This window comes from Notamacropus eugenii, chromosome 3, assembly GCF_028372415.1.
Source record: "Notamacropus eugenii isolate mMacEug1 chromosome 3, mMacEug1.pri_v2, whole genome shotgun sequence".
In the NCBI taxonomy this organism is placed as follows: Eukaryota; Metazoa; Chordata; class Mammalia; order Diprotodontia; family Macropodidae; genus Notamacropus; species Notamacropus eugenii.
The window spans coordinates 114,566,878-114,591,103 of NC_092874.1; the positions used below are offsets into that span (position 1 = coordinate 114,566,878).

Sequence of the window (24,226 nt, forward strand, 5' to 3'; positions counted from 1 at the left end):
TATTGAAGAGGGCCCAGGATACAGTGGGAGACCTTGGCCTTTTTAAGCTCATTTTGACTGAGGCAATACTCATTCAGTAATTAGGGCTGTTTAAGAAGTGAGCCAAGGGATGGCCCAGGAGTGGGGAACCTGTGACCTTCTAGGTCCTCAAATGTGGCCCTTTGATTCCAAACCCTGGGTGACCCTGATAGTAAAAAAAAAAAAAATATTCTAATCAAATTGAAGGGGAGAGACCTTAGGATTGTTTCTGGCCAAGACACACACAATTACTATTTACATCCATTCTGAGCCATCCAAAAATAAGCATTACATTGTGCTTAGGCAGGGACCTATTATTAGTCAACCAATGAGAGCTAGAGTGAAATGGGTTTCAGGCATGATGTTTAAGAAAGAAATCTAGCTGGTAAAACCCAACATATCAAGGTAGGCTTCAGCCACAAAAATTTACCTTCCTTTGGGCAGAGTACCCTCAGATATGGGCATGGCACCCAGAGGAGAACAGAGGAAAGGAGTTGCCCAACTGGAACTGGCTAGTTGGGTCTCCACTGGGTAGCTCCTGCTACTCTCAGGTTGTGGTTTAATTCACTTTGCAAGTCATGGTATCTTCTTCCAGAGGGATCTTAGCATTTCAACTAACTTCATTTTACAGTTGAGGAACAGAGAGAGGAAATGACTTGCAAATAGGTATAACAGTGAATTAAGTATTGGGATTGGAGTCAGAAAAGCCTCAGGTAATTCCTAGTTGTGTAACCCTGGACAGGTCGTTTAAAGAGCCTGTCTTTCTCAGTTTCCTCAAGTATAAAGTAGGGATAATAACAGCCCTATCTCACAGGGCTTTTGTGAGGATCATATGAAATAACATTTGTTAAGGGTTTATCAGAGTGTCTGGCACATAGTAGATATTTAAATATCCCTTCCTTTCCTTTTCTTTCCTTTTCTTTCCTTTCCTTTCGTTTCCTTTCCTTTTGTTTCCTTTCGTTTCCTTTCCTTTTGTTTCCTTTCCTTTCCTTTCCTTTCCTTTCCTTTCCTTTCCTTTCCTTTCCTTTCCTTTCCTTTCCTTTCCTTTCCTTTCCTTTCCTTTCCTTTCCTTTCCTTTCCTTTCCTTCCCTTCCCTTCCCTTCCCTTCGTTACTTTGTTCCTTCCCTTCCCTTTCCTTTCCCTTTTCTTTTCCCTATCTTTTTCCCTGTCCTTTTTCCTTTCCTTTCCTTTGTCTTTTGGAGGATTTATGGGAAAACATGGGCAAGTACTGTGTAGAATGAGAAAGTGTAGAAAGATTGTAAATTTCCCTGTTGGAGGGAGTACCCACACTGATGAAATCAAGGATCTTTCCAAGTTATCATAGTTAATGGATGATTCCCACTGATATCTAAAAGGGATTAAAACCAAACTGATTAAGTAGAAATAAAGAACCTAGCCTGACTAGGAGGAGACTGCCAGGTAGAGATTATTTTACGATTTGGAGCATAAACAGTACTTAAAGTTCATGTTGAGATTGAGAGAGGAAGAGTTACAAAGAGGTACAATTTTGTTGGGCAATCACAAGTCATTAAAGCATATTACATGATTAAAGGGGAAAGTGGAAGTACTTAATTACTGATTTATGATTAGGGAAGTTCCTCGGGATGGAATAAGAACCAACTTTCCTGTTGTGCAAGAATATCCCTATACCCCCTCACCTCCATCCCATATTTCCTGCATCTGTTCACTGACCCTTAAAATTTCTAGGGGAGGGGGTATTTGGGAGGGGTAAGGGTGTCTCATTTAACAATGAGATTGAATTAAAATACGAACATTGTGAGAGAAATAATGCTGATTGAGATGTATTCTCAATAAGGTATAAATGACTAAGTATAGAAACCTTTTCAGAGAAGAGATTTTGATTGAGTTCCTTAGTCTGACTAAGGAAGTCAGCCCCCAAACAAGGCTGGTTTGTTTGCCTCTTATCTGAGAGCACTGTTTTGAATCTCCCTAATATAAGATTTTTCAAAGCATTCTACTTGGGATTTCATTTTTTATTTGATTGATTGTGGTCAATTCATGAGTCCTGCCAGTTTCTAGTCCCACCATCATCACCAACAGCAACCATCTCTCAGTAATTCAGGCACAGTGATGGCTACATTCATGGTCGGTCCACAGTTCAACTAAAACTACATTATATGTCTGTGCACCAATCCTACTAAAAATATCAGAGGGATGATTGCAAGTCACACCAAAAAATGGGCATTATGATAGAATGAAGAAATGGCAACTGCATCCAAGTCTAAGAGAGCACCTGCCTATTGGAAGTGATTAGTTGTCCTGCTGTGCTTAAAGGAGTGCTAAGGATGCTTTCGAGATGCTGCTGGAGCACCTATGATGAGGTGGCCCCTGAGAGTTTGAAGTGGAAGATGATGGATATGTGGAGGATGGAAGCAGAGTTAATGATGTCATTGGAGTATTTAGTAGTATAAGTGAGATTGGTTAAGATAATGGTGAAATCGTGTGGATGCTGAGTGATTATTAAGGTTAGAAGTCTGTGGGTGTATATGGGTGCAACACTGGGTATGAATCCCTATAGGTCTGAGTTTGGGGGAGAATTAAAGATTAAAGTAGTAGGATGGGGCAATGAGTCAGCTGGTATATCTGATTGGTGAGGTGAGCAAGTGACAGATCCCAGTGCCCTCCCCACAGAATGATTCCAGGATCTGAAGACAGTGAGGAGAGAACCCTAATAGGCACTGTATCTAACTGATACAGGTTGGAGCCCCAAAGCCCGAGTGTCAGAATATGAATGAACTGTTCAAATTGGGTACAATTTCACCAAATCCCATCCCTCTTTGAGTATGAAGCCTACTACCTAATAAGAAATTAGTTACCACTTTTCTAGTTTTTGAGCTGGAGCAAAGAACTAGGAACTCAGCTTGTGGTACTACAGGGATGAAGGAGAATGGATTTTAAACTGCTGAAATGACCCAAATATCCATTGTGTGTAGGGGACCCAGGAAATAAATGAAACAAAGCTCCCTTTGTCCTGAAGTAACTGGGCTTTCTGGGCCCCTTTCTAGCCATGTGATTCAATCTTAATATGAACTTTAACAAACTAGAACAAATCTAAATTGGGGTGACCCCAGTTGTGAGGGATCTGAAAACCAGCCCATATGAGGAGAAGGAAAATGAAATATCTTAAAGGCTGTCATAGGAAAAGGCAAGTAGGCTTGTCTTGTGCAGTTCTAGGGCAGGATGAAGACCATAGATAGAAGCTACACAATGTTATAAATTATAAATATAAAGAAGAATTGCTTTTTAAAAACAGAAATAATTATAATGTCTCGTGGGGTAATAAGAACACCATCACTGAATATTAAAATACATTAAAGATATTAAAATATATATTAAAATATATACTAAAATGTAGTGGTGGAAAATTATCTGTTAGAGTTGGAATATCTATTTCGGACAGGGGAAGGGAAGGAGAAAGGAAGAAATACTTATTGTATTTATTAAGCACCTACTATGTTCCAAGCACTGTGCTATTGTATAAATATTATGTATATATAATATACACAATATAGTATATATAATATAAATGTTATCTCGTTTGATCCTCATAACAACAAACTATCATTTTCAGATATCATTTGGTATACCTGCCAAAAGGAGTGAAGGACAGGCTCATGACAATGCAATTGCTACTCACAGGAAAATACCATGCCACCATCATCAGTGCCTATGCTCCCACCATGATAAACCCTGAAGAGATGAAAGAAAAATTTTATGAAGACCCAGAGACCCTTATCATCAATGTGTCAAAGAAGACAAGCTTGGCATGGTGTCCTAGGGAGGAATGGAGTTGGAAACAGCAACAGCAATGATCATTTACTGCTGAAGACTTGTGCATCGTGTGACCTTCTCATCACCAACACTGTTTTCTGTTTACCTAAATGCAATAAAACTGCATGGGTGCACCCTCACAGCAAACATTGGCATCCAACATGTGATTGTGAAGAGAAGAGACAGACAAGATGTGAGAGTGACAGAGGCAATGTATGGTGCAGAGTGCTGGACTGATCATAGACTTATCCTTTCCAAGCTAAATATTTGCATTCATCAAAAATGCTGCCCCCAAGCAATATGACTACCAGAAGAATTAATGTCAACAAATTAGAACTCTTCTCTGAGCATGAACAGTGTGTTGCTAACTTGGAGGGAAAGTTGAGCCAACACACAGTTGGCAATAGTGGAGCAGAAAAGCAGTGGGCAGCTTTCAGAGATGTGTTGTACAGCACTGCATTTGCTCATCTGGTTCAGAACACTCACAACCACCAAGACTGGTTTGATGAAAATGATGGGGAAATTTAGAAGCTGCTAAATGAAAAAATGAGAACTCCACAGGATATACCAACAGGATAGTTTATTCACCTCTAAGAAGGCAGCATTTAATTCCTTTAAAAGCAAAGTATAAGCAAAGCTTAAAGAGATGCAGGATTCCTGGCTCAGTAAGAAGGCAGATGAAATTCAGTTTTATGGTGATAGCAAAAATGCAAAGTGCTTTTACGATTTCCTGAAAGCTATTTATGGACCAAAAACCTATGGTGCATCACAACTACTCAGTGCTGATGGAGCCACATTGATTAGTGATAAGGACGTGATTCTAGAGAGATGGGCTGAACACTTCCATAGTGTTCCCCACAGACCATCATCATTCAATGCTGAGGCCATTGACCATTTACCTCAGATTGAAATCAATCCCTCCTTAGCTGAACTTCCAACTAAGAAGAGGTTTTGAGGGCCATTAGGCTCCTTTTGTGTAGCAAACCATCTGGTGCTGATTCTGTTCCAGCTGAGATTTACAAGGTAAGAGGATCATTACTCACACAAAAACTGACTGAAATTTTCCAGGTTATATGGCAAGAGGAGGTTATCCCCCAGGAGTTCAAGGATGCCTCCATTGTCCATTTCTGTAAAGGTAAAGGGAATCGATTGTCCTGTGACAATTATAGGGGGAGTCTCTCTCTTAGTCATTGCTGGCAGGATTCTTGCTAGAGTTCTCCTTAATAAGCTGATCCTTCACCTGGAAGATGGTCATATACCTGACAGCCAGTGTGGCTTCAGGAAGGGCGAGGAACAGTCAATATGGTGTTTGCTGCCCAACAACTCCAGGAGAAATGCCAGGACCAGAACAGAGGTCAAAACACAGTATTTGTAGATCTGATCAAGGCTTTTGACACTGTTAGTTGTTAGGGCTTATGGAAAATTATAATTATGTCAAAATTGGGTTGCCCAGAGAAGTTCATTAGTATTGTACATCAATTTCACGATGGCATGTTTGCCTGGGTTCTGGTTAGTGGACAATGCTCCTGTGCCTTCCCAGTCACCAGTGGAGTAAAACAATGCTGTGTGCTTGCTCCCATGCTTTTTAGCATGATGTTTTCAGCCATGTTGTCAAATAATTTCAATGAGGATGAACACAGCATCAAGGTTAACTACCATACTGATGGTAAGTTCTTCAATGTGCAAAGGCTGCAAGCCAAGACCAAAGTGAAGGGAGTGCTGGTGCATGGTTTTCTGTTTGCTGATGATTGTATGTTCAATGCAGCCTCTGAAGCTGAGATGCAATAAAATATGGATCGATTCCCTGATGCCTGTGCTAATTTAGGCCTAATAATTAACACCAAGAAAACACAGGTGCTTCATCAGCCACCACCGCACCATCCATACATGGAACCATTGGTTACAACAAATGGAGAAGTTTTGAGTGCTGAGGATAAGTTCACTTACCTTGGTAGTGGACTTTCCAGGGATGTACACATTGACAATGAGGTTGACTCACTCATTGCCAGAGCTAGATCAGTTTTTGGGAGGCTCTGAAGAAAAGTTTGGGAGAAAAGAGGTATTAGACTAACTACCAAACTGAAGGTCTACAGAGCAGTTGTGCTGACGTTATTGTTGTATGCCTGTGAAACATGGACAGTCTACTATCACCATGCCAGAAAACTTCCATTTGAACTGGTATTAGGAAGATTCTGAGGATCACCTATCAGGATAAGTTACCAGACACTGATGTCCTTGCTCAAGCTGAACTGCCAAGCATTCAAACTATGCTTCAGACAGCACAACTTTGATGGACTGGCCACGTTGTTCAAATGCCAAATGTATGCTTGCCAAAAAAAACTATTTTATGGAGAACTCACATGGGGCAGGCGATCACATGGAGGTCAGAAGAAGCAATACAAGGACACTCTCAAGGTCTCTCTCAAGAACTTTGGATCTGATTGTGCAACATGGGAGACACTGGCACAGGACCGCTCAGCATGTCGTGCCCACATCAGAAAAGGTGCTGTGCTGAATGAGCAAAGCAGAATTGAGATGGCATAAAGGAGACATAGGATGCACAGATTTGGAGTAACTACCCCAAATATTCATACAGACTATCTGTGCCCAATCTGTGATAGAGCATTCCAAGCTATTGGTATGATCAGCCACAGCTGGACACGCTGAAACTTCACTTTATCATGGTGATGTCATTTTGGTCCTCTTCTAGAATGAAAGACAACAACCAACCAACCATATATAATAAAATATATATAATATAAATATTATCTCATTTGATCCTCATAACAAGCCTGGCAAGTAGGTGCTATCATTTTCCTCATTTTATCTGAGTTTGAATTTGAATTTAGGTATTCTTGACTGCATGCCCAGTTCTCTATCCACTGCACCACCTGCCAAATCTAAAAAGTGGTGATACTCCTTGGAATACAAATGCAAATAGATTATTAATGCAACTGTAAGCACCCTGCTGAACTCAGCATGTGGTACTAAATAATTGGGTGTTCCCTTCCTTTTCCTCCTCTCCTTTTCTGAACTCATATTATTCTTGTTGTATCTCAGCTAAACTGCCTCTCAGATTCATAGCTCATTATTGATTTATTCCACTCTATAGCTGCTATTCTCATGTGTTTCCACTTCCTTTTCTCCACTGAGCTGTTATTGTCATGTGCTAGAGCTATGTTTAGCTGCTGAAGCTTCTTCTTCCTCAAAGAGAGTATTATCATTTTCAAACTTCTTTTCAGCTCTTTTGTTAGTCAGACCCATAGCCAGCTGTGACAAGCACAGAAAAAGCAATTTCTCAAGATCTTTTTTCCCCCAACGACCCCCTTCCCACTCCACACCTTTCTTTAGGAATTGCCCCATGCTACTTTGATATTCACATCAGGATGAGAAAATGCCTTTCAACTCCATCAGGACCCTGGCAGAAACTTTAGCAAGTTTTAAGGAGGCATTTAATAACTCAGTAGGACGGTACAGTTGGTAACCGTTCTTCTCTTTTGTTCTTAGTGTTCCAATTACTTTCTAGGTTCAGGTTGTTATCTCCTTACAATTACAGGCCTATTCTTATCCATTATATCATTTGATCTAGACAACAACAGCTTTGAAGGTAGCTAATGTATGTATAATTATCCCTACTTTTCAAGTAAGGAAATCAAGGCCCAGAAATGAATTAAAAATGAAAAAGAATTAAATACCTTGTCCAAGGTCATTCTGCTAATAAATGGCAAACTCAGAACTCCAGAAGCAATGGGTAGAAGTTCAGGGACACAGATTTTGAGGAAGTAGAAGGAAAAACTTTGTAATAAATACAGTTGTCCAAAACACAAAAGGACAGAGTTGGAGAGTAGGTTTTTCAAGCACTGGAAATCCTCAGTGGAGATTGTATGAATGTTTGTTGGAATGTTTTTAAGGGGATTTCTGTTCTTTCATGAGTTGGACTAGGTCCTTTTTTATTTCCTTCCAAGTCTGTGATTCTGCTACCTGGACTCAAATCTGTGAGTCCAATGTTTTGGTTTTTTCCCCCTCACTCACTGAGCTTGAACATTGGGATCTAAGGGACCAGGCCAGAGTGTTCTGATAAAGAGAATTACAGGGAAATGCAAAAACTTAACAAGGTGTCTTTCACATAGTAGGTACTTAATTTTTTGGTTGAATTGGGTTGAATGATAATACTAAAACCAATCCTCAAACTAATCTTCATGCCAGCCACAGATGATGTTCCTTCCCAGCTAAATTAGAAAATGTAGTTAAATAACCCCATTGTTATCCTTCTATTCCAGGTTGCCTATTCTCCAGGGTGGGACCTTGGCCTTTGTGGCCCCATCCTTTGCCAAGCTGTCTCTGCCTGCCTGGAAATGCCCTGAGTGGACTTTCAGTGCCACACAGGTGAATGTCAGCTCTCCAGAATTCATTGAGGAATGGCAGAAGAGGATCCGAGAGGTAATTCTGGAGAGAAAATACTGAGAGTTGGTCCTGGGGAATATTGGTGCTGGTGGTGATGTAAGTGGTAAAAATGAGAATGAGGAAGGAACTGCCAGAGACACCATCAAAGTCAAATGTCATACAAAATACCTTGAAAACTTTTATACTTTTCATCTAAGTAGTTCAAAACATTGACATACTTGCTCTCAGGTATTCTTCTAAGTAGAAACAGGAGTAAAAATTGGGATTTTGTAGAGAAATATCAGCTGGAAGCTGTATGGCCACATCTAGAGTTAAAGTAGGCATATGTGACACTGTGGCCTGTATGTAAAAATTTGGCAATGCATAGATAGGTGTATCTATTTGTAAGCCATGAACTATGAGCAAAAATAAAAGGTGGGGGATGGGCAAGAGAAAACCCATTGCTCTTTCCTCCTTCCTCAAAAAGATGCAACAAACGTTTAGTCTTCTGAAGACTTTCTCTGATGGACAATCAGACAGTTTAATGAGCTTCCTCCAGCATATCTGAAAGTCAGATGGCTGATCTATTGCTGGACCAGAGCCCAAGACTGAATCTAATCTGGTATTGGTAGCTAGACTGAGATGTGAATATGGAGAAATTTTCTTTTACAGTTTTATCCTCAGTAGTTTGTGTTCTGCTATATTCTCTAACACAGGAGCAGGTTGGGACTGAGAATTGGACTTGGTTTGGGCCTAGGATTTAGTTTTGTAGGAACATGGACCGATCCTAACTTTTAACAGAGTTACTTGGAACAGTGGTAGACTCCTACTCTGATGGGATGGAAAGGAGAAACTTGCTTCTCTGGTTGCTTCCTAACTGCCTTCCCTTATCTGTAGTCTGGATGCCAGGGTTCCTGTAAGTCATTAGGTCATATAGGATAGAGACTATGTTGGTGGAGTACTTTAAATTACAGGCTCCTAAGTAAAATTTTGCAAATCTCTTTTTGCTGACTATTCCAAAAAATGCTAACCATTCACCTTATGAGGGCCCAAATACTGCCAGGGACTTTTGGAGAACAGCTGTATTTAGGCTGATGTCTTTTGTATATCTGTAACTGAGATGGGTATATGTCTAATGAGAGGCACTGTGGAAGAGTAGATAGAGAGTTGGACTAGAAATCAGGAGGATCTGTGTTCAAGTCTTGCCCATGACATATTTACTGTGTGACCTCCTAGGTAAGTAATTTAACCTCCAAGAGCTCTAGACAACATTCTAAGACTATAAACTGCAGAGATGGTACCTTCCTGCACTGAAAGAGGGTGTTTCTTCGTCCAAGACTTCCCCATACCAATGAAATTGCAGATTTAGCCCCTACGTGTATGTCTGCTACAGGAACAAGGCACATTGTGTACCTTCAAGTAGTAGAAGTTTCTGAAGTTGATGATGGTGTAAGTTCCTTCCCTTTGACTCTTTAACTGGGCCAGGGAAAGGTAAAAACTTAGCACAGTGTCTTGCACATAGTAGGCACTTAGCAATTTTTCGGTTGAATTAGATTGAATGATAGTCCTAATAGCTGACACATATCACATTTTAAAGTTTGCAAAGTGCTATACACAAAACTTGTAGGTGGTAGAGATAGCATTACAACAACTGTATTTTGCAAATGAGAAAACCCAGGTGTACAGCTATTAAGTAACTGAAGTATTAAGAAAATGTCAGAGGTGAGATTTGAACCCAGAAGCTGCAGCCTCCAAATCCAGTTGTTCTATTGACTATACTAGACCTCCCCTCCATTGAACCACATTGAACTTTGCCATTGCTTAGGTATCATGGTGTCTCTCTAAGAAGTTAGAATCCTGACTGCTCAGAGGTCATGTAACTAGACTTGTTCATTATTATAATCAAGTAGACAAATCACACCACCAATGAAACATGGCCATGAACCTACCCTCCACCAGATCATGTCCACCTTTTATGTATCTGGACTCAGCAGAGTTGCTCATATTCATTTAAATTAAGTTACATTGTCTCTTCCTGGTGGTATTCTTCCACTAGTTCTTTAAATTTCAGCATTGTACCACCTAAATCCCATGACATCCAAGATCTAGATATTGTTGATTTATTGGCTTAAGAAGTGGAGTTTATAGTGGGGATTGGGGTTCTAAAACATTCAGTCTTGACATTGGTTCAAGAAATATAAAAGTATAGCTCTTCTCTTTCAGTTACAAGGTGACATCATGGTGGCTTCCTGTGTCAATATCATTGTGGGATTCTCTGGCCTCATTGGCTTCCTGATGCGCTTCATTGGCCCCCTGACCATTGCCCCAACCATCTCTCTTGTGGCTTTGCAGTTCTTTGACTCTGCAGGGTATGATGCTGGGACCCACTGGGGCATTTCTGCCATGTAAGTATTCCACGGAGAAACCAGCTCCTTTGGGGATGAGCCTGGAACCCCATCTACTGAGAAAATCACCTTGTGGTCAATAGTCACTGTAGGTCATTAATGCTCTGCCTTACCCTAATAATGGATGGAATTTCAAAGTTGGAAAGGAATGTAGTGGTCAATCTAGTTCAACTTATACCTGAAAAAGAATCCCTTTTCTGCAGCATGCCTGATGAGGCTCCCTAGACTTTGCTTGAAGATCATGAATGAAGAGGGGCAGGGAGGGAAGTCCACTCCCTCCCAAGGCAGCCCATTTCCACTTTTGTACAATGCTAATTGTTGGAAAACTTTCCTTTATGTCAATCCTAAATTGGTCTTTCCAACTTCTTCCCCTTTGCCTTTAGTTCTATCCTCTGGGGCGAAGTAGATCATGTTTAATCTCTCTTCACATGGGAGTGCTTTAAATACCCTCGATCCTGATGTATATGCCAAAGAGAATAATAGCTACATTGTCCTTCAGGTACCAGGTTGACACTGCTTACCTGTAGCCAGGAACACATATCCTGAGTGTCTTTGCCATTAGTGGAGAAGGCATTGAAGAGGCCATGACCACATACTCTCTCATATCTCTCTTGTCACAGAGGTCCTCATTCATAGGACATCTGGTCAGAGGTAGGGGTACAGCTCATGGCAAGGAATAACCATTATGGACACCAGGCTCTTTGACCTTGGTCTCATTAGCACCCGGTTATAACTAACAGAGCTAACTACTGTTAGTAACGTACATCCCCCATAATCTCCTTCTTCTCTCCAGTCTCTGATGAAGAGATGGCCCTTATACTTGTGAAGGCCAGTCTCTCTCTCTCTCTTTCTCTCTCTCTCTCTCTCTCTCTCTCTCTCTCTCTCTGTATATATATATATATATATATATATATATATATATATATATATATATATATATATATATATATATATGTATGTATATATATATATGTACGTATATATATATATACATATATATATGTGCATTTGCTCTGTATGCACTTATTTCCCTCTTCTATAGCATTTTGCCCCCACCATCATCTTTATCTTCTAATTTTCCAGCCCTCCCTGTTTGCTAGTTTCTTCCCTGCTGACTACGAACAAGCCCAAATCTCCTTCATCTTTAAAAAACCCCAAACCTCTCAAGTGATACTACAACCCCCATCCTATATATCTTCTATCCTTCTCAGCTAAATTTCATGAAAAAGTCATCTGCACTTGGTCCATCCCCTTCCTGTCCTCTCATTCTTTTCTAAACCACTTGGCTTCTCAGTTCCTCATGCAATTGAAACTGCTCTTCAGAGTTAGCAGAGATCTCTTTATTGCCGAATCCAATAGCATTTTCTCAATCTGCCTCCACCTTGACCTCCCTAGCATTAGACACTGTTGAATATCTTTTCCTCCTGTGTGCTCTCTCCCCTGGGTTTTTGTGATAGTTGATTGCTTATAGTAAGTCTCCTTTGTTGAGCTTCATCCATGCCATGCCTACTAGCTATGGATATACTCCAAAGCTCTGTCCTGGGCCCTCTTTTCTCTCAGTGATCTCTCCCTTAGTGATCTCATCCATTCCCATAAGTTAAATTGCTATTTCTAAGCAAATGATTCCTAGATTTATATATTTAGCCCTAGTTTCTCTTCTGAGGTCTAGTCCCAATTATCAACTGCCATTAGACATTTAAAAGTGGGTATTCCAAGGGCCAGCTGGGTGGTACAGTGGATAGAGCACTGGTCCTGGAATGAAGAGGATCTGAGTTCAAATCTGGCATCAGACACTTGATACTTACTAGCTATATGACCCTGGGAAAGTCATTTAACCTCAATTGCCTCACCAAAAAAAAATAGATGAGTATACCATAGGCATGTCAGACTCAATATCTCTAAAACAGAATTCATTATTCCCTACCCTTACCCCTACACACATCCCATTGCCCCATCTTCCATATTTATCTGTTTTTGTCAATGGCCCCACCATCCTTCCCAGTCACCCAGGCTCAGAACAGCAGGATCATCCTCAGCTCCTCACTCTTGCTTAGCCCACAAATCCAGTTATTGTCAGATCTTGTCATTTCTACCATCACAAAGTCTCTTTTGTACAACTATAACCTTAGCACACATCCTCATCACCTCATTCCTGGACTTCTAATTGGACTTGCTGCCTCAAGTCTCTCCCCAATCCACCAACCCACCTACATGCACTTACTAGGTATCTGCTGTGTGCTCTAGATAGAAATAGAATCAAAGAAACAAAACCTCCTTATTTCCACACAGCTGCCAAAGAGATTTTCCTAAAGTGTAGTCTGACCTTATTAGCCCTTCCCTACTCAATAACCTTCAGTGTTTCTCCAGTATCAATTATAACTGTAATTGTAACTCTAATATCAAATATAATCTTCCAATATGGCATTTAAAATTCTTTGCAATGTCTCCCTTGCTTTTCTTTCATGTTTTCTTGGTACATGACTACTCTCAATGTCCTCTGTGGTTCTGCTATATTGGCCTAATTGCAGTTGCACACAAGGGGCTAAATCTCCCGCCTCCCTGCCTTTGCACTGGGTTTCCCTATGCCTGAAGTGTTCTCCCTCCTAACCTTTGCCCTTTTAATCCCCGGCTTCCTTTCTCAAGGTCTTACCCATTCATTTAACTACCAGTGCCTTCCCCTCTGCAACTGTCTTCAATCAATTCTGCACATATCTTCTATGTACAGGCTAATGTATATGTTGTCTCCCCAATTAGAATGTAAGCCCCCTGAGTGCAGAAAAGTTTTTTGCATTTTCTTTGTTCCTCCAGCATGTGCGTGATAAAATGTTACATGATTTATTGATATTACTTTTCACAGGATTTTAGGATTAGGGCTGGGTGGGAACTTAAGGGTCCTTGAGGATCTAACCCTCTCATTTTACATAAAAGGAAACTGAGTCCTAGAAGAGTCACATAGGTAGGAAATAGGAAAACTGGAATTAGAATCCAGGTTTTCTGACTCCAAATCCACTGCTGAGAAGGTTTCACTGAGGAGAGGGTCCCTGAGTTGGGCCATGAATGAAAGGAGGAGTTTTAGCATATGGAGATGAGCAAGATAAGAATGTATTCCAGCTCTGACAAATAGCACAAAAATGGGAGAGAACTGGGGATGAAGAATAGTCGATTTGAGCAGGGTATAGAGGACCTGAAGTCAGAAACAGGCACTGAACGTATGATTTCTCTGGTATATGGAAATCCTGCTAAAGGTCATTCCTTCCCACCAGTGAAGGTTGGCACCTTCTCTACAATTTACAGTCTTAAAGAACTGCTGAGAGCTTTGAGAGCTATTGAGAGGTTAAGTGACTTATCTAGGGTCACAAAGTCAGTAGGCAGAATTTGACCCCAGATTTTCCTGGCTCTGAAGCCAGCTCTCCATAGGAATTAAAGCAGTGTGAAATTGAACTGAAAAGGCCACTTGGAGCCAGACTATAGGGGGCCTAGTCAGCTACCAGGGTCAGCACTTTCTGTTTTATTTGGTAGATAATGGGGAGCCATTGAATTTTTGAGTAGATGAATGATATGGTCAGGTCAATGCATGAGGAAAATTACTCAGGCTGTAGTATTAGGGATTGGAATTGGAAAGGACAGAAATCACTTAGGAGGTTACACCATTAGTCTAGATGGGAAGAAAGAGGGGGTTATAGTGAAAGAGGAAAGGAAGCAGCTGTAAGAGTGGACATCCTTAGGAAGATCTGAAATCTGTTCATGATAAACAACAGGAGCCTAAGTTTATTTCTTTCTATTTCAGGACCATTTTCTTCATCGTACTATTTTCTCAATACCTGAAAAACGTCCCCGTGCCAGTACCAGTTTATGGGCAAGTCAAGAAATGCCATGTTTCTAAGCTCTACCTTTTCCAGATCTTCCCAGTAAGCCATATTTTTGAGTTCTTAAAAAAATTGTTGGTACTTTATGTTCTGATGTCCTTGTCATTGCCAATTATACTCCATCCCTTTTACTACACAGTGAAGCTTCCCCTAGAACAAGGAAGAAAAAAGAACCCAGTTAATCTAAAGAGAAGCTAGGTAGTGCAGTAGATAGAGCACTGGGCATGGAGTCAGGGAGACCTAAGTTCAAATGCAGCCTCAGACACTTACTAGCTGGGTGACCCTGGGCAAGTCACTTACCCTGTTTGCCTCAGTTTTCTCATCTGTAAAATGAGCTGGAGAAGGAAATGGCAAACTTCTCTAGTATCTTTGCTGAGAAAACCTTCATTGGGGTCATAAAGTGTTGCACACAACTGAACAACACCACCACTGAAATCTAAACTAACACTGCAAACCTAAACCAACAACATCTCATATCAATAATCCCTTACCTTCTCAAGGAAAGTGGAAAAATGCGGCTCTTTATCTTTCCTTAGGGCCCAAGCTTGGCCATTATAATTACATAGCTTTCAACATCCTTTTATTATATGCAGCTGCAGAGGTTTTAGTATTTTCTTGGTTCTGCTTAATTTACTCTTAAGCTCCTGATCGTTTTAGCAACTCTTTTCTCCCCCTTAAGAAAAGGCTCTTGGGAGTTCACTCTCAGCTTTTTTCTCTGGCTCCTCTTAATCACAGAGCCATGGAATTTGAAAGTTGGAAGGAATTCCAGAAGCAATCTATCTAGGCCACAGCTTTTTGGCCTGGACAGCAAAAATTTGTTTTTAAAAATATTTTGATATATGTCAAAATGGGCTCCTTTGTAGTTCATTGTGTTTTATTTTATGCACCTAAAGACGTCATTCTGGGATGGGGTCTGTAGGTTTCACCAGAGTGCCAGAGGAAACTAAGGCTTCAGAATTAGGTGAGGTGTTCAAGGTCACATAGCTAAGAAGGGGGCAAAGCTCCAGGCTAGGGCCCAAGACTTCTTCCTCCTAGTCTGTTGTCCTTCCTCCTTTCTATCACTGCCTCTCCCTTCTACGGATTTTGTCTCTAGTCAATCTCTATTCTATTTCTGTTCTTTGTCTTTTATATTCTTCTTTGCACAATGACAGATTGCCACTAGTGCAGAATCACTTCAGGCTCCAGTATAGTTCCTTAGCCCCCACCTTCTCCCTTTCTGGGAGGCAGGCAGCTCAGGGCTAGGATGAGGGGAGTGTGTAACAGCATGATCAAGCTGCTTCTCTCTGGGCAGGTTCTGTTGGCTCTTTCCATTTCTTGGATCATCTGCTACGTGCTTACTGTCACCAACGTCTTCCCCTCGGCCTCTTCAGCATACGGGTATTTGGCCCGTACAGACACCAAAGGCGACGTTCTGTCCCAGGCCCCTTGGTTCCGCATCCCTTATCCAGGTATGGGCAGTTGCTCCTATTCCTGCCGAGTGGAAATCCTCAGGTGTGAGGAGAAACAGCATTGAAGGACAATGTCCTGGGGTAATGGAATGGGCCTTCCTGGCCTTCCCCCACTTCCCCAAGAGCCAGTGACTCCCCAGGGCAGTGTCTGGCTGGATGTCACTGTGTCCCCAAATGCCATTTTGATATCAATCTGGCCTTAGAAATATGAGGCCAGATGGGACAATAAGGGCACAGGGTGGAATATGAGGGTAGGCATATACCAGAGGCGGGTATGGTAAAGGGGGGGAGCGGAGTAAGGGCTCTTCCTGAGAACTCTGAGAAGGCTCAGTGTGTCCTAAAAAACTCCAGACTAAACCAGAGTCCAGGTTCCCTTTAGAGTGAATTTGACACTGGATTTCTTTGGAAACCGAGTCCTTTGTGAGTAACTGTTGTCTCCAAGGTAGCAATTCCTTAGACTGGGACTCACAGGACTTCAGATCATATATCCTTCCCCCTGCTCCAGGCATACCCCACTGTTGAGTCTATACTTCCCTAACTTACTCAGAATCAGACAAACCTTGGGGGTGTAAGAGACTAAATGGGAAGGGAAGAAGGAAAGATAATCCTCTCTATATCTCAGTTCCGTCTGAACCCCTGGGAGGTAAAAATGGAGTAGCACTGCTTAGAACTAGGACCCTAATCCTTGAATTTGGTCAGTTCTGAAGAAATAAGGTCAATTGGGTCAATTCTGCCACAGCCCGGGGTCCTTGTTGAGTTTGTGAAGGAGAGTTCCTAATTGCTAAGAGGTCAGGAATTTATAGTTTATGACAGGAAGGACAATCCCAAGTAAGAGCTTCTCAGATGCTATCCCGAGAAGGGCCTGACTTCTGGTGCTTTCTGTCACTACTGAGCTCTGATGACTGGCCAGCTGCTTTCCCCTCCAATAACTAGGAGGATTATGATAAGACATATTCCAAAGGCCCTGTTGAATTGAAGGTTGCTTATCCAATAGAGTGTTTGTGGAAGATTTTTAATTTTTCCAGGAAATGCCCATAATCTCATTTTATTCTTATGCCCCAGGTATTATTATGCCATTGTGTAGCTCGGATGTCTGTTGGGCCTCAGACCTACATGTCTTACTCCAAGTCCGCATATCTTATATTCACTTTGTATTGGTTTAACCTAGATTCACAAACGCATGCCTCCCCCAGACAATCAGATTTTCCAGAGCCTGGAAGTGGAGGGAAGGTGGAGAGATGAGTCTGATGTGGGGTTAATGTCCCCTAAATTAATTGCTTGTCTGTATTCAATTCCTAGGGCAATGGGGAGTTCCAACCATCAGCTTGGCTGGAGTGTTTGGCATCACTGCTGCGGTGATCTCCTGCATGGTGGAATCAGTGGGATATTATCATGCCTGTGCCCGGCTCATAGGAGCTCCACCCCCTCCAAAACATGCCGTCAATCGGGGTATTGGTATTCAGGGAATTGGCTGCCTTGTATCAGCAGTGTTGGGGAGTGTGAATGGGACCACCTCCTTCTGTCAGAATATTGCTGCACTGGGCATCACCAGGGTAAGGTTATTTGGGTTGCCACATCAGCCAGTGTTTGACCAACTAAACTGAAGTTCTGACACAGAAAGCAGTTGATGAATCATAGGATTACAGATTTTAGACACTCAAGTTAACCTTAGAGGCCATCTAATCTAATCTTCTCATTTTAAAGGCAGGTGCACTGAGAGCCACAGAGTAGGGAAAGGGACAAGAATGTATTACTTGCCTACTGTGTGCCAGGCATTATGTTATCCACTTTACAAATATTATTTTATTTGATCTCTAAAACAATCCTGGGAGATAAATACTATTATCATCCCTATTTTACAGTTGAGGAAAGTGAGGCAAACAGAGGTTAAGTGACTTAACCAGTGTCATATAGCTAGTAAGTGTCTGAGGCCAGAGTTGACCTCAGCTCTACTTGACTTCAGGCTCAACACACTATCCATTGTGTCACCTAGCAGTGTCTGGGATTAGGTGATTTGCCCAAGGTTGCACAAATATTAAGGGGAAGATTTGTTGTGGTTGTTGCTCAGTGATTTTTCAGGTGTGGTTGACCCTTTTGGGTTTTCTTGGCATCTCCTTTTCCAGCTCATTTGACAGATGAGTAAACTGAGGCAAACAAGTGATTTGCTTGAGGTCAAAGAGCTAGTAAGTGCCTAAGGTTGGATTTGAACTCAGGTCGTCGTGACTCCAGGCCCTGGTGTTCTCTTCAATGCCCCCACTAAGGGACAGAACCAGGATTCAAAACCTGAGTTTTTTACTTCAAATTCAATACTCTCTCCATGATAGCATGTTACCTCCTGTCATATTATGGTCTTTAAAAAGAAAGTTTTGATTTTGGTAACCATACTGGTGACTCATTGCAGCCCATTTAATGGAGAAAGAAAGAGAAGATGACCCGGTGGTCTTAGTGTTACCCAGAATGAACATATGCAATTCTTCAATGCCAGATGAATAAAGAAGAACAGATGACTCTGTCAGGATCAGTCAGCTAGCATTTATTAAACACCTACTGTATACCAAACACTGTACTAACCTTTGGGAACATAAATATAAGTAGAGAGAAAGCTACCCTTCAGGGACTGTACATCCAAATGGACAGGACAGCACATAAAAAGAGACTGTGAAGGAGTAGGGAGACAAAGGCACCAGAGGAGAGATGGTAGAGAAATCCTGAGTGTGGAGTGGAAAACAATGAAATACTGTTGGCCTGGGACCCGAGCCATGCAAATCAGAGGGGGAGGGTACTGCCAATATGCCCATTCCAGGACTGGGGCATCATGGAGGAAGTCCTGAGTATGGTCTGGAGGGGAACGATAACCTTCATTGGCTAATGGAGATCCAAAATCTTATCATTAGCAGGCAACTAGCATGATTGTAAATATTGACAACAGGTCTACTGCTTAATGTGGCATCTATGAACTCCTGAGTGAATTGGGTTTAACGCTTGGTCTTTGAGCAATAAATCTAGGCAGGAAACCCAAAGGAAAAAAGGCAGCTTCTAGCCATGGCAGTGTACCTCCCCTGGGTAGAGCACCCCAGGCAAGGGTGGAGAGGAGAGAGAGGAGCTGCTACTCACTCACAGGCTGTGTTTATCCTTGGTTCTCGAAGAGCACCATGACATCAAGATGATGACATGACTTGCAGTTGACTTTGATTTGAGTGAGTGGGGGCTGGTATATGGTTCCCTTTTCTCTTTCTTTGATATTGTGGGAGTATGGACCTAGGAGTGGTATTACTGAGTCAAAGGGTGTACAGATAGTTCTTAATCTCATCCTCTCTAATCTCTGGGAGTTTACCACTTCAACAGTCTCTGTCTCTGTCTCTTTCTGTGTGTGTATGTGTGTGTGTGTGTGTGTGTGTGTGTGTGTGTGTGTGTGTATCTCTCTCTTTTTGTCTCTGTCTCTTTCTCTTTCTGTCTCTACCTCCATCTCTGTACCTCTTTCTATATATGTGTCTCTCTATGTCTCCGTCTCTTTTTTGCTTAATGTTTGTCTCTCTTTCAGTCTGTCTGTGTCCCTGTGTGTATGTCTCTCTGTCTCTGTCTCTTTCTCCTTCTGTCTCTGTTTCTCTCTGTTTCTCTTTCTCTGTCTCTGTCTCTTTCCTTCTGTCTCTGCCTGTTTGTCCTTGAAGACAATATTGTAGAGAACAGCTATCACACTCTGACTGGTCACTGCCCTTGGAAATCTTAGCACAACATAGAACATGAGTATGCAAATGAATACTCAGTTTTTACCCTTGAGGAGCTTATGATCTAATTGGAAAGAGCAGTTAGATGGCTAGATATATAGGAAGATATAGATATAGACACAGTCATAGGCATAGATATAATTATAAACATATAAAGAAATATAGATAGATATAGGTACATACATGCACATATGTAATATAGTAGAAAACCCTTACAAACCTGTGTTTGAAGAAATGTAAGATCATATAGTTAACAGTATGCATATGTTATGAGAGAACGTGGAGCACAGGACTAATCCTAGGAAGATCAAATTAACCCAGGGAGCCTTTTTAATGTGGTGCCAATCACTGAACAATTATTCATTTGGTACATGTTGTGTGCCAGGTATTGTGCTAGGCCCTAGGGATATAATCTCAAAGACAGAAACAATCGTTATTCACTGAGATTATGTTTTGAGATGACACAGAGAAAATATACAAATGGACAGGGAATTGGAGCTCAGAGTTTTTCCGGCATCCTTTCCAATTCTCTTCCTTGGAGGCAGAATGGGGTGGTGATTTAGGTTTATGTCTGCTTCATCTCCATATTGCTTTAGTAGAGTTGTTCTAGTAGAAAGACCCACCCCAGACCCACCCCAACAGAAGCCCTTTGGGTGTTCAGTATCCTCACAGGTTAGCTGATCCTCAGTTCTCCTGTTTCTTGCCTTTCCCTTTGACTGTAGGTGGCAAGCAGGAGGGTGATCATTTTTGCTGGCTGTGTGCTGCTTCTGATGGGCGTCTTTGGGAAGATTGGGGCTGCATTTGCCACCATTCCAAGCCCTGTCATTGGGGGTATGTTCCTAGTAACGTTTGGAGCCATCACAGCAGGGGGAATTTCTTATCTACAGGTAAAGAAAGGCATCTTTTCAGTTCAATTCAACATTTCTTAGCAAGGCACTAAGTCCTGACCTTAAGACAGTCTGCTTTTAAAGAATTACAGAAACATTTTGCCTCTTGAAATACATTTTTTGGAATCTGGGTTATGAATGATAGAACTGGGGTTAAGAGGAAGTTCTCCTAACTATGTAAACCACAGTGCCCCACCTTTCAAGTGACAGTGGCCAAATTTGGAATTTCCCCGTGGGAGAAAAATGGCTTAGATTAAACAAAACAAAAACAATGGTAAAATAAATACTGACTTTTCACTTTTCAGACAGTTAACTCCTAATATCCCCATGAAGATTAAGTGAACGATTATGCTTCCAGAGTACCCAAGCAGGAATTTGACATGATGGCATGATAAACAGTGCTCTCCACCCCTACCCCCTGTGCCATCCCCATCCTGTGCTTAGATATTCCACTTGGCTTCTAATTTGCAGAGAGGAGGGTACCTGCTTTTCCCAGGTTCTCCCCTCACCCCTCTACATCCCAAGTAATTGCTGCCAGTTTTGAGGAGGAGACTCTCCCTTGATGGTAAGAGGACTGGATTCCTTCTCCCTGCAGTATGTGGACATGAACTCTTCCAGGAACCTCTTTGTCTTTGGCTTCTCCATCTACTGTGGACTGACCATTCCTAACTGGGTGAACAGGAATCCAGAACAAATCCAGACAGGTGAGGATCTGCTGAGTCCATAGATGACCAAGTTTCTCTCTCCCTAATATTGTAACCTGGTTGGTATGGTGAGGATCAAGGCTCAGAGAGGCCTGGGTTGTTGGACTCCACCCTGTGGAAGGTCCATAGTTTCTCTATCTCATTCTTTTCCTCTTCTGTCCACTGTAGGAATTATCCAGTTGGATCAAGTCATCCAGGTTCTGCTCAGCAGTAGCATGTTTGTGGGTGGATTCCTTGGCTTTGTACTTGACAATACTCTTCGAGGTAATGTTGGCTATCACCACTTCTTTCTAACAGCATGTCTGGAAAACTTCTCAGAAGATAGGTTCTTCTTCTTATTTGTCCTTTATTCTCCAAGAGGACCATGACATCAGGAAGGAGATGTCATGACTTAAAAATGAATTGAATTTAAGTGAGGAAAGGCTGTGCAAAGTTACCAGCCTCACATTCTCCTCTGGAGCCATGTGGGTCCAGTAGCAGGACATAGATCAAGACAACTGGTGATGACCCTAGATGAAGTGAGAGGCCTTGGCCTTTTTAAGCTAAGGTCTTTCCCAAGTCTAAGTTTGTCTGAGAAAATGCCCATTCAATGATTAAGGCTAGGTAAAAAATGGCTTCTTTTACCTAGTCAAAAAAAATCAATCTGGGAGGTGAAGACCCTTAGAGTTTCTGGTCAAAACAGAAATAATTGTTAATTACACTCACTCGTAGCCTTGAGAATCCAAACAGTGACCAAGTAAGGCTTGGACTGGGACCTATTGTTGGCCAATCAATGAGAGCCAGAATGATTTGAGGTTAAGGCATAAAAAAGAAATCTAGTCTGTAAATCCCAAGATATATTGCTAAGTTTCAGCAGAGTACCCACAGGTAAGGGTATGATTCCCTATGAAGTTGAAGGGAGGGAGATGATCCTCAGAGGACAGGCATATGCCCACAGGACCCCCTCCTGGTCTCCATTACCCATAGTCAACAAACATCGACTGAAGCTTGTCCTATGTATTGAGGGCAGAAGAGGTAGAAATGAAGAGAAAAGACTCATGACACCAGCTCTATAAAGACTGTACTATCTAGCTAATGAGATGACTCACATGTAGTTGAGTAAAATAAGCACCCGGCTACCTTCTCAGGACAAACCAAGAATGTAAGTGCTGAAGGGGTACCAAGATAGGAATACATGATCCAATGCAGTCAGTTGTTTTTGGCTTCCTGGACAATTTTATGGTGGGAAGAGGGCTAAATTATGTGGCATAGAGCAAGGAAGAAGCTCCAGGAAGCAAGAGGAAGAGTGTATACAGAAGCACAGAATGGTGAAATAGCTGGTTTGCTATAGAAGTAAGAAAGAATGGAGTCCAGTCCCATCCCTGATATTAACTAGGAGGGCAACCTTAGAAAAGTAACTGCATTTCTTTGAGTCTTGGTTTTCCCATCTGGGTGAAGTGAAGGGGTCAGGCCAAATTATCTTTAAAGTATTTTCTAGCTCTAAACATCTGTGATTTCAAACAACTCTTAGTCCCACTTAAAGGTCATAAGGTCATAGTTCTAGAACTGCAAGGGTCTTCATCTAGTTCAGCCCCGTCATTTTGCAGAATAGGAAACTGAGGCCATCTAGTACATCTTCTTTACAGGGCTCTCCCAACTGGATCTATCCCAAAGAATGCAGTTCCCTACCATTACCACACAGGTTACAGATCCATAGGGCTTGGCCCATTTTTGACTTCTTATTCCCTCTTACTAGGAAGTCAGGAAGAAAGAGGACTCATAGCATGGAACCAAATACATGAGGACTCAGAGGACACCCTGAATGTCTCAGAGGTCTACAACTTCCCTTTTGGGATTGGCACCAGATTCTGTGCTGCTTCTTGGCTCTGGCGTATCCCCTTTTGGCCCAAGCCAGAACATGGAGGGAAAGTAATGAGAAGGGAGCATAGTCTTAATGAGGAGAGTGGTCAGATTTCAATGGAATTGAGAGAGATGTTGGATGTTGAATTGAGAATGTAAAGAGATACTTCTTCCCCACTTCAGGGCCATTCCAGAAGATACAGGTTTGATAGGCCTCCATTGTTCGGATGGACACCTTATAGCACTTTCTTCACTGGTGGGGTTAAATAGATGTTCAACTGTAATCATCAGCCATGTTCAAACTAGTTATTGATTCACCCATGCACAAATCCTTTTTGCATGCCCCATTTCCCATCTATAGTATAAATTTGATACGTGTATCCTGAAATCTACAAAGCATTAACTTTATTATTGACAAGTTTTGGAGGGGGTGTGTGACGGGATTAAAACTGTAATGTTGAAATTGTCTGTTTTTCTTTATTAAAGCCGAGTCCTCTCTTCCCAAGGGGTGGTGCTGAGAGGGTACGATCTGATTTGAATAGGGCTCTGGACTTTTCCCAATATCCTGACTAATGTGGAAGAGCAATAACTATCATATAATTTGTTTTGTTTATCTGTTTTTAATAAAAGAAATGAAAACCATCCTCATGACTTAATTGGTTCAAAGGACTAAGATGCAGGCCACTGATGTAGCTTCTTGGTGGCTTAAGTAAAAAACCAGCTCACCAGAGGCAGGAATTGTTCTGCCTCAGACCTGACAGTCATGGCAGCATGGCCAACACAGACAGAAGGAGACTGAAATGGAATCAACCCTGTATCCTTGCTGAGTATCCTTTCCATGCTATGGCTAAGCACCCCTCCTTTTGTTAAATGGTCCACAAGTGTCTAGTTTCATTCTAGTTCCAAACCTGAAGCATAAACCCAGCCTGAGCCAGGTTCAGATATCAGCCCCTAATTTCCTACCTTCTAGCTTTTTGCTGCAACAACTTCTCCCTCCCTAGAAGATAAAGAGAACTAGAAAGGTAGACTGTGATTCCATAGTGGGGTGCAAGTCAGCTCTTGGGAATATTCTCACCAGTGCCCATGTTCCATCTGAAATTCAGGTATCCCAGGTCCTTGATAGCTATGCCTCCCTTCAGTTGAATTCAATGGATATGTA

General features: G+C 41.8%; 1 protein-coding gene across 3 annotated transcripts in view; it reads left to right on the forward strand.

The window, feature by feature from the left end:
* Positions 1–23,530, forward strand: part of LOC140533212 (solute carrier family 23 member 1-like) — a 52,165-nt gene extending 28,635 nt beyond the window's left edge. For all 3 annotated transcript variants that reach the window (XM_072652645.1, XM_072652647.1, XM_072652648.1), the window contains 9 exons: positions 8,091–8,250; positions 10,417–10,598; positions 14,386–14,506; positions 15,756–15,912; positions 17,212–17,465; positions 20,360–20,524; positions 21,120–21,228; positions 21,397–21,492; positions 22,964–23,530. In XM_072652645.1, the coding sequence (XP_072508746.1) occupies positions 8,091–8,250; positions 10,417–10,598; positions 14,386–14,506; positions 15,756–15,912; positions 17,212–17,465; positions 20,360–20,524; positions 21,120–21,228; positions 21,397–21,492; positions 22,964–23,226 (1,507 nt within the window). In that variant the 3' untranslated portion in view covers positions 23,227–23,530. The remainder of the gene's footprint in view (positions 1–8,090; positions 8,251–10,416; positions 10,599–14,385; positions 14,507–15,755; positions 15,913–17,211; positions 17,466–20,359; positions 20,525–21,119; positions 21,229–21,396; positions 21,493–22,963) is intronic.
* Positions 23,531–24,226: the final 696 nt, after the last annotated feature.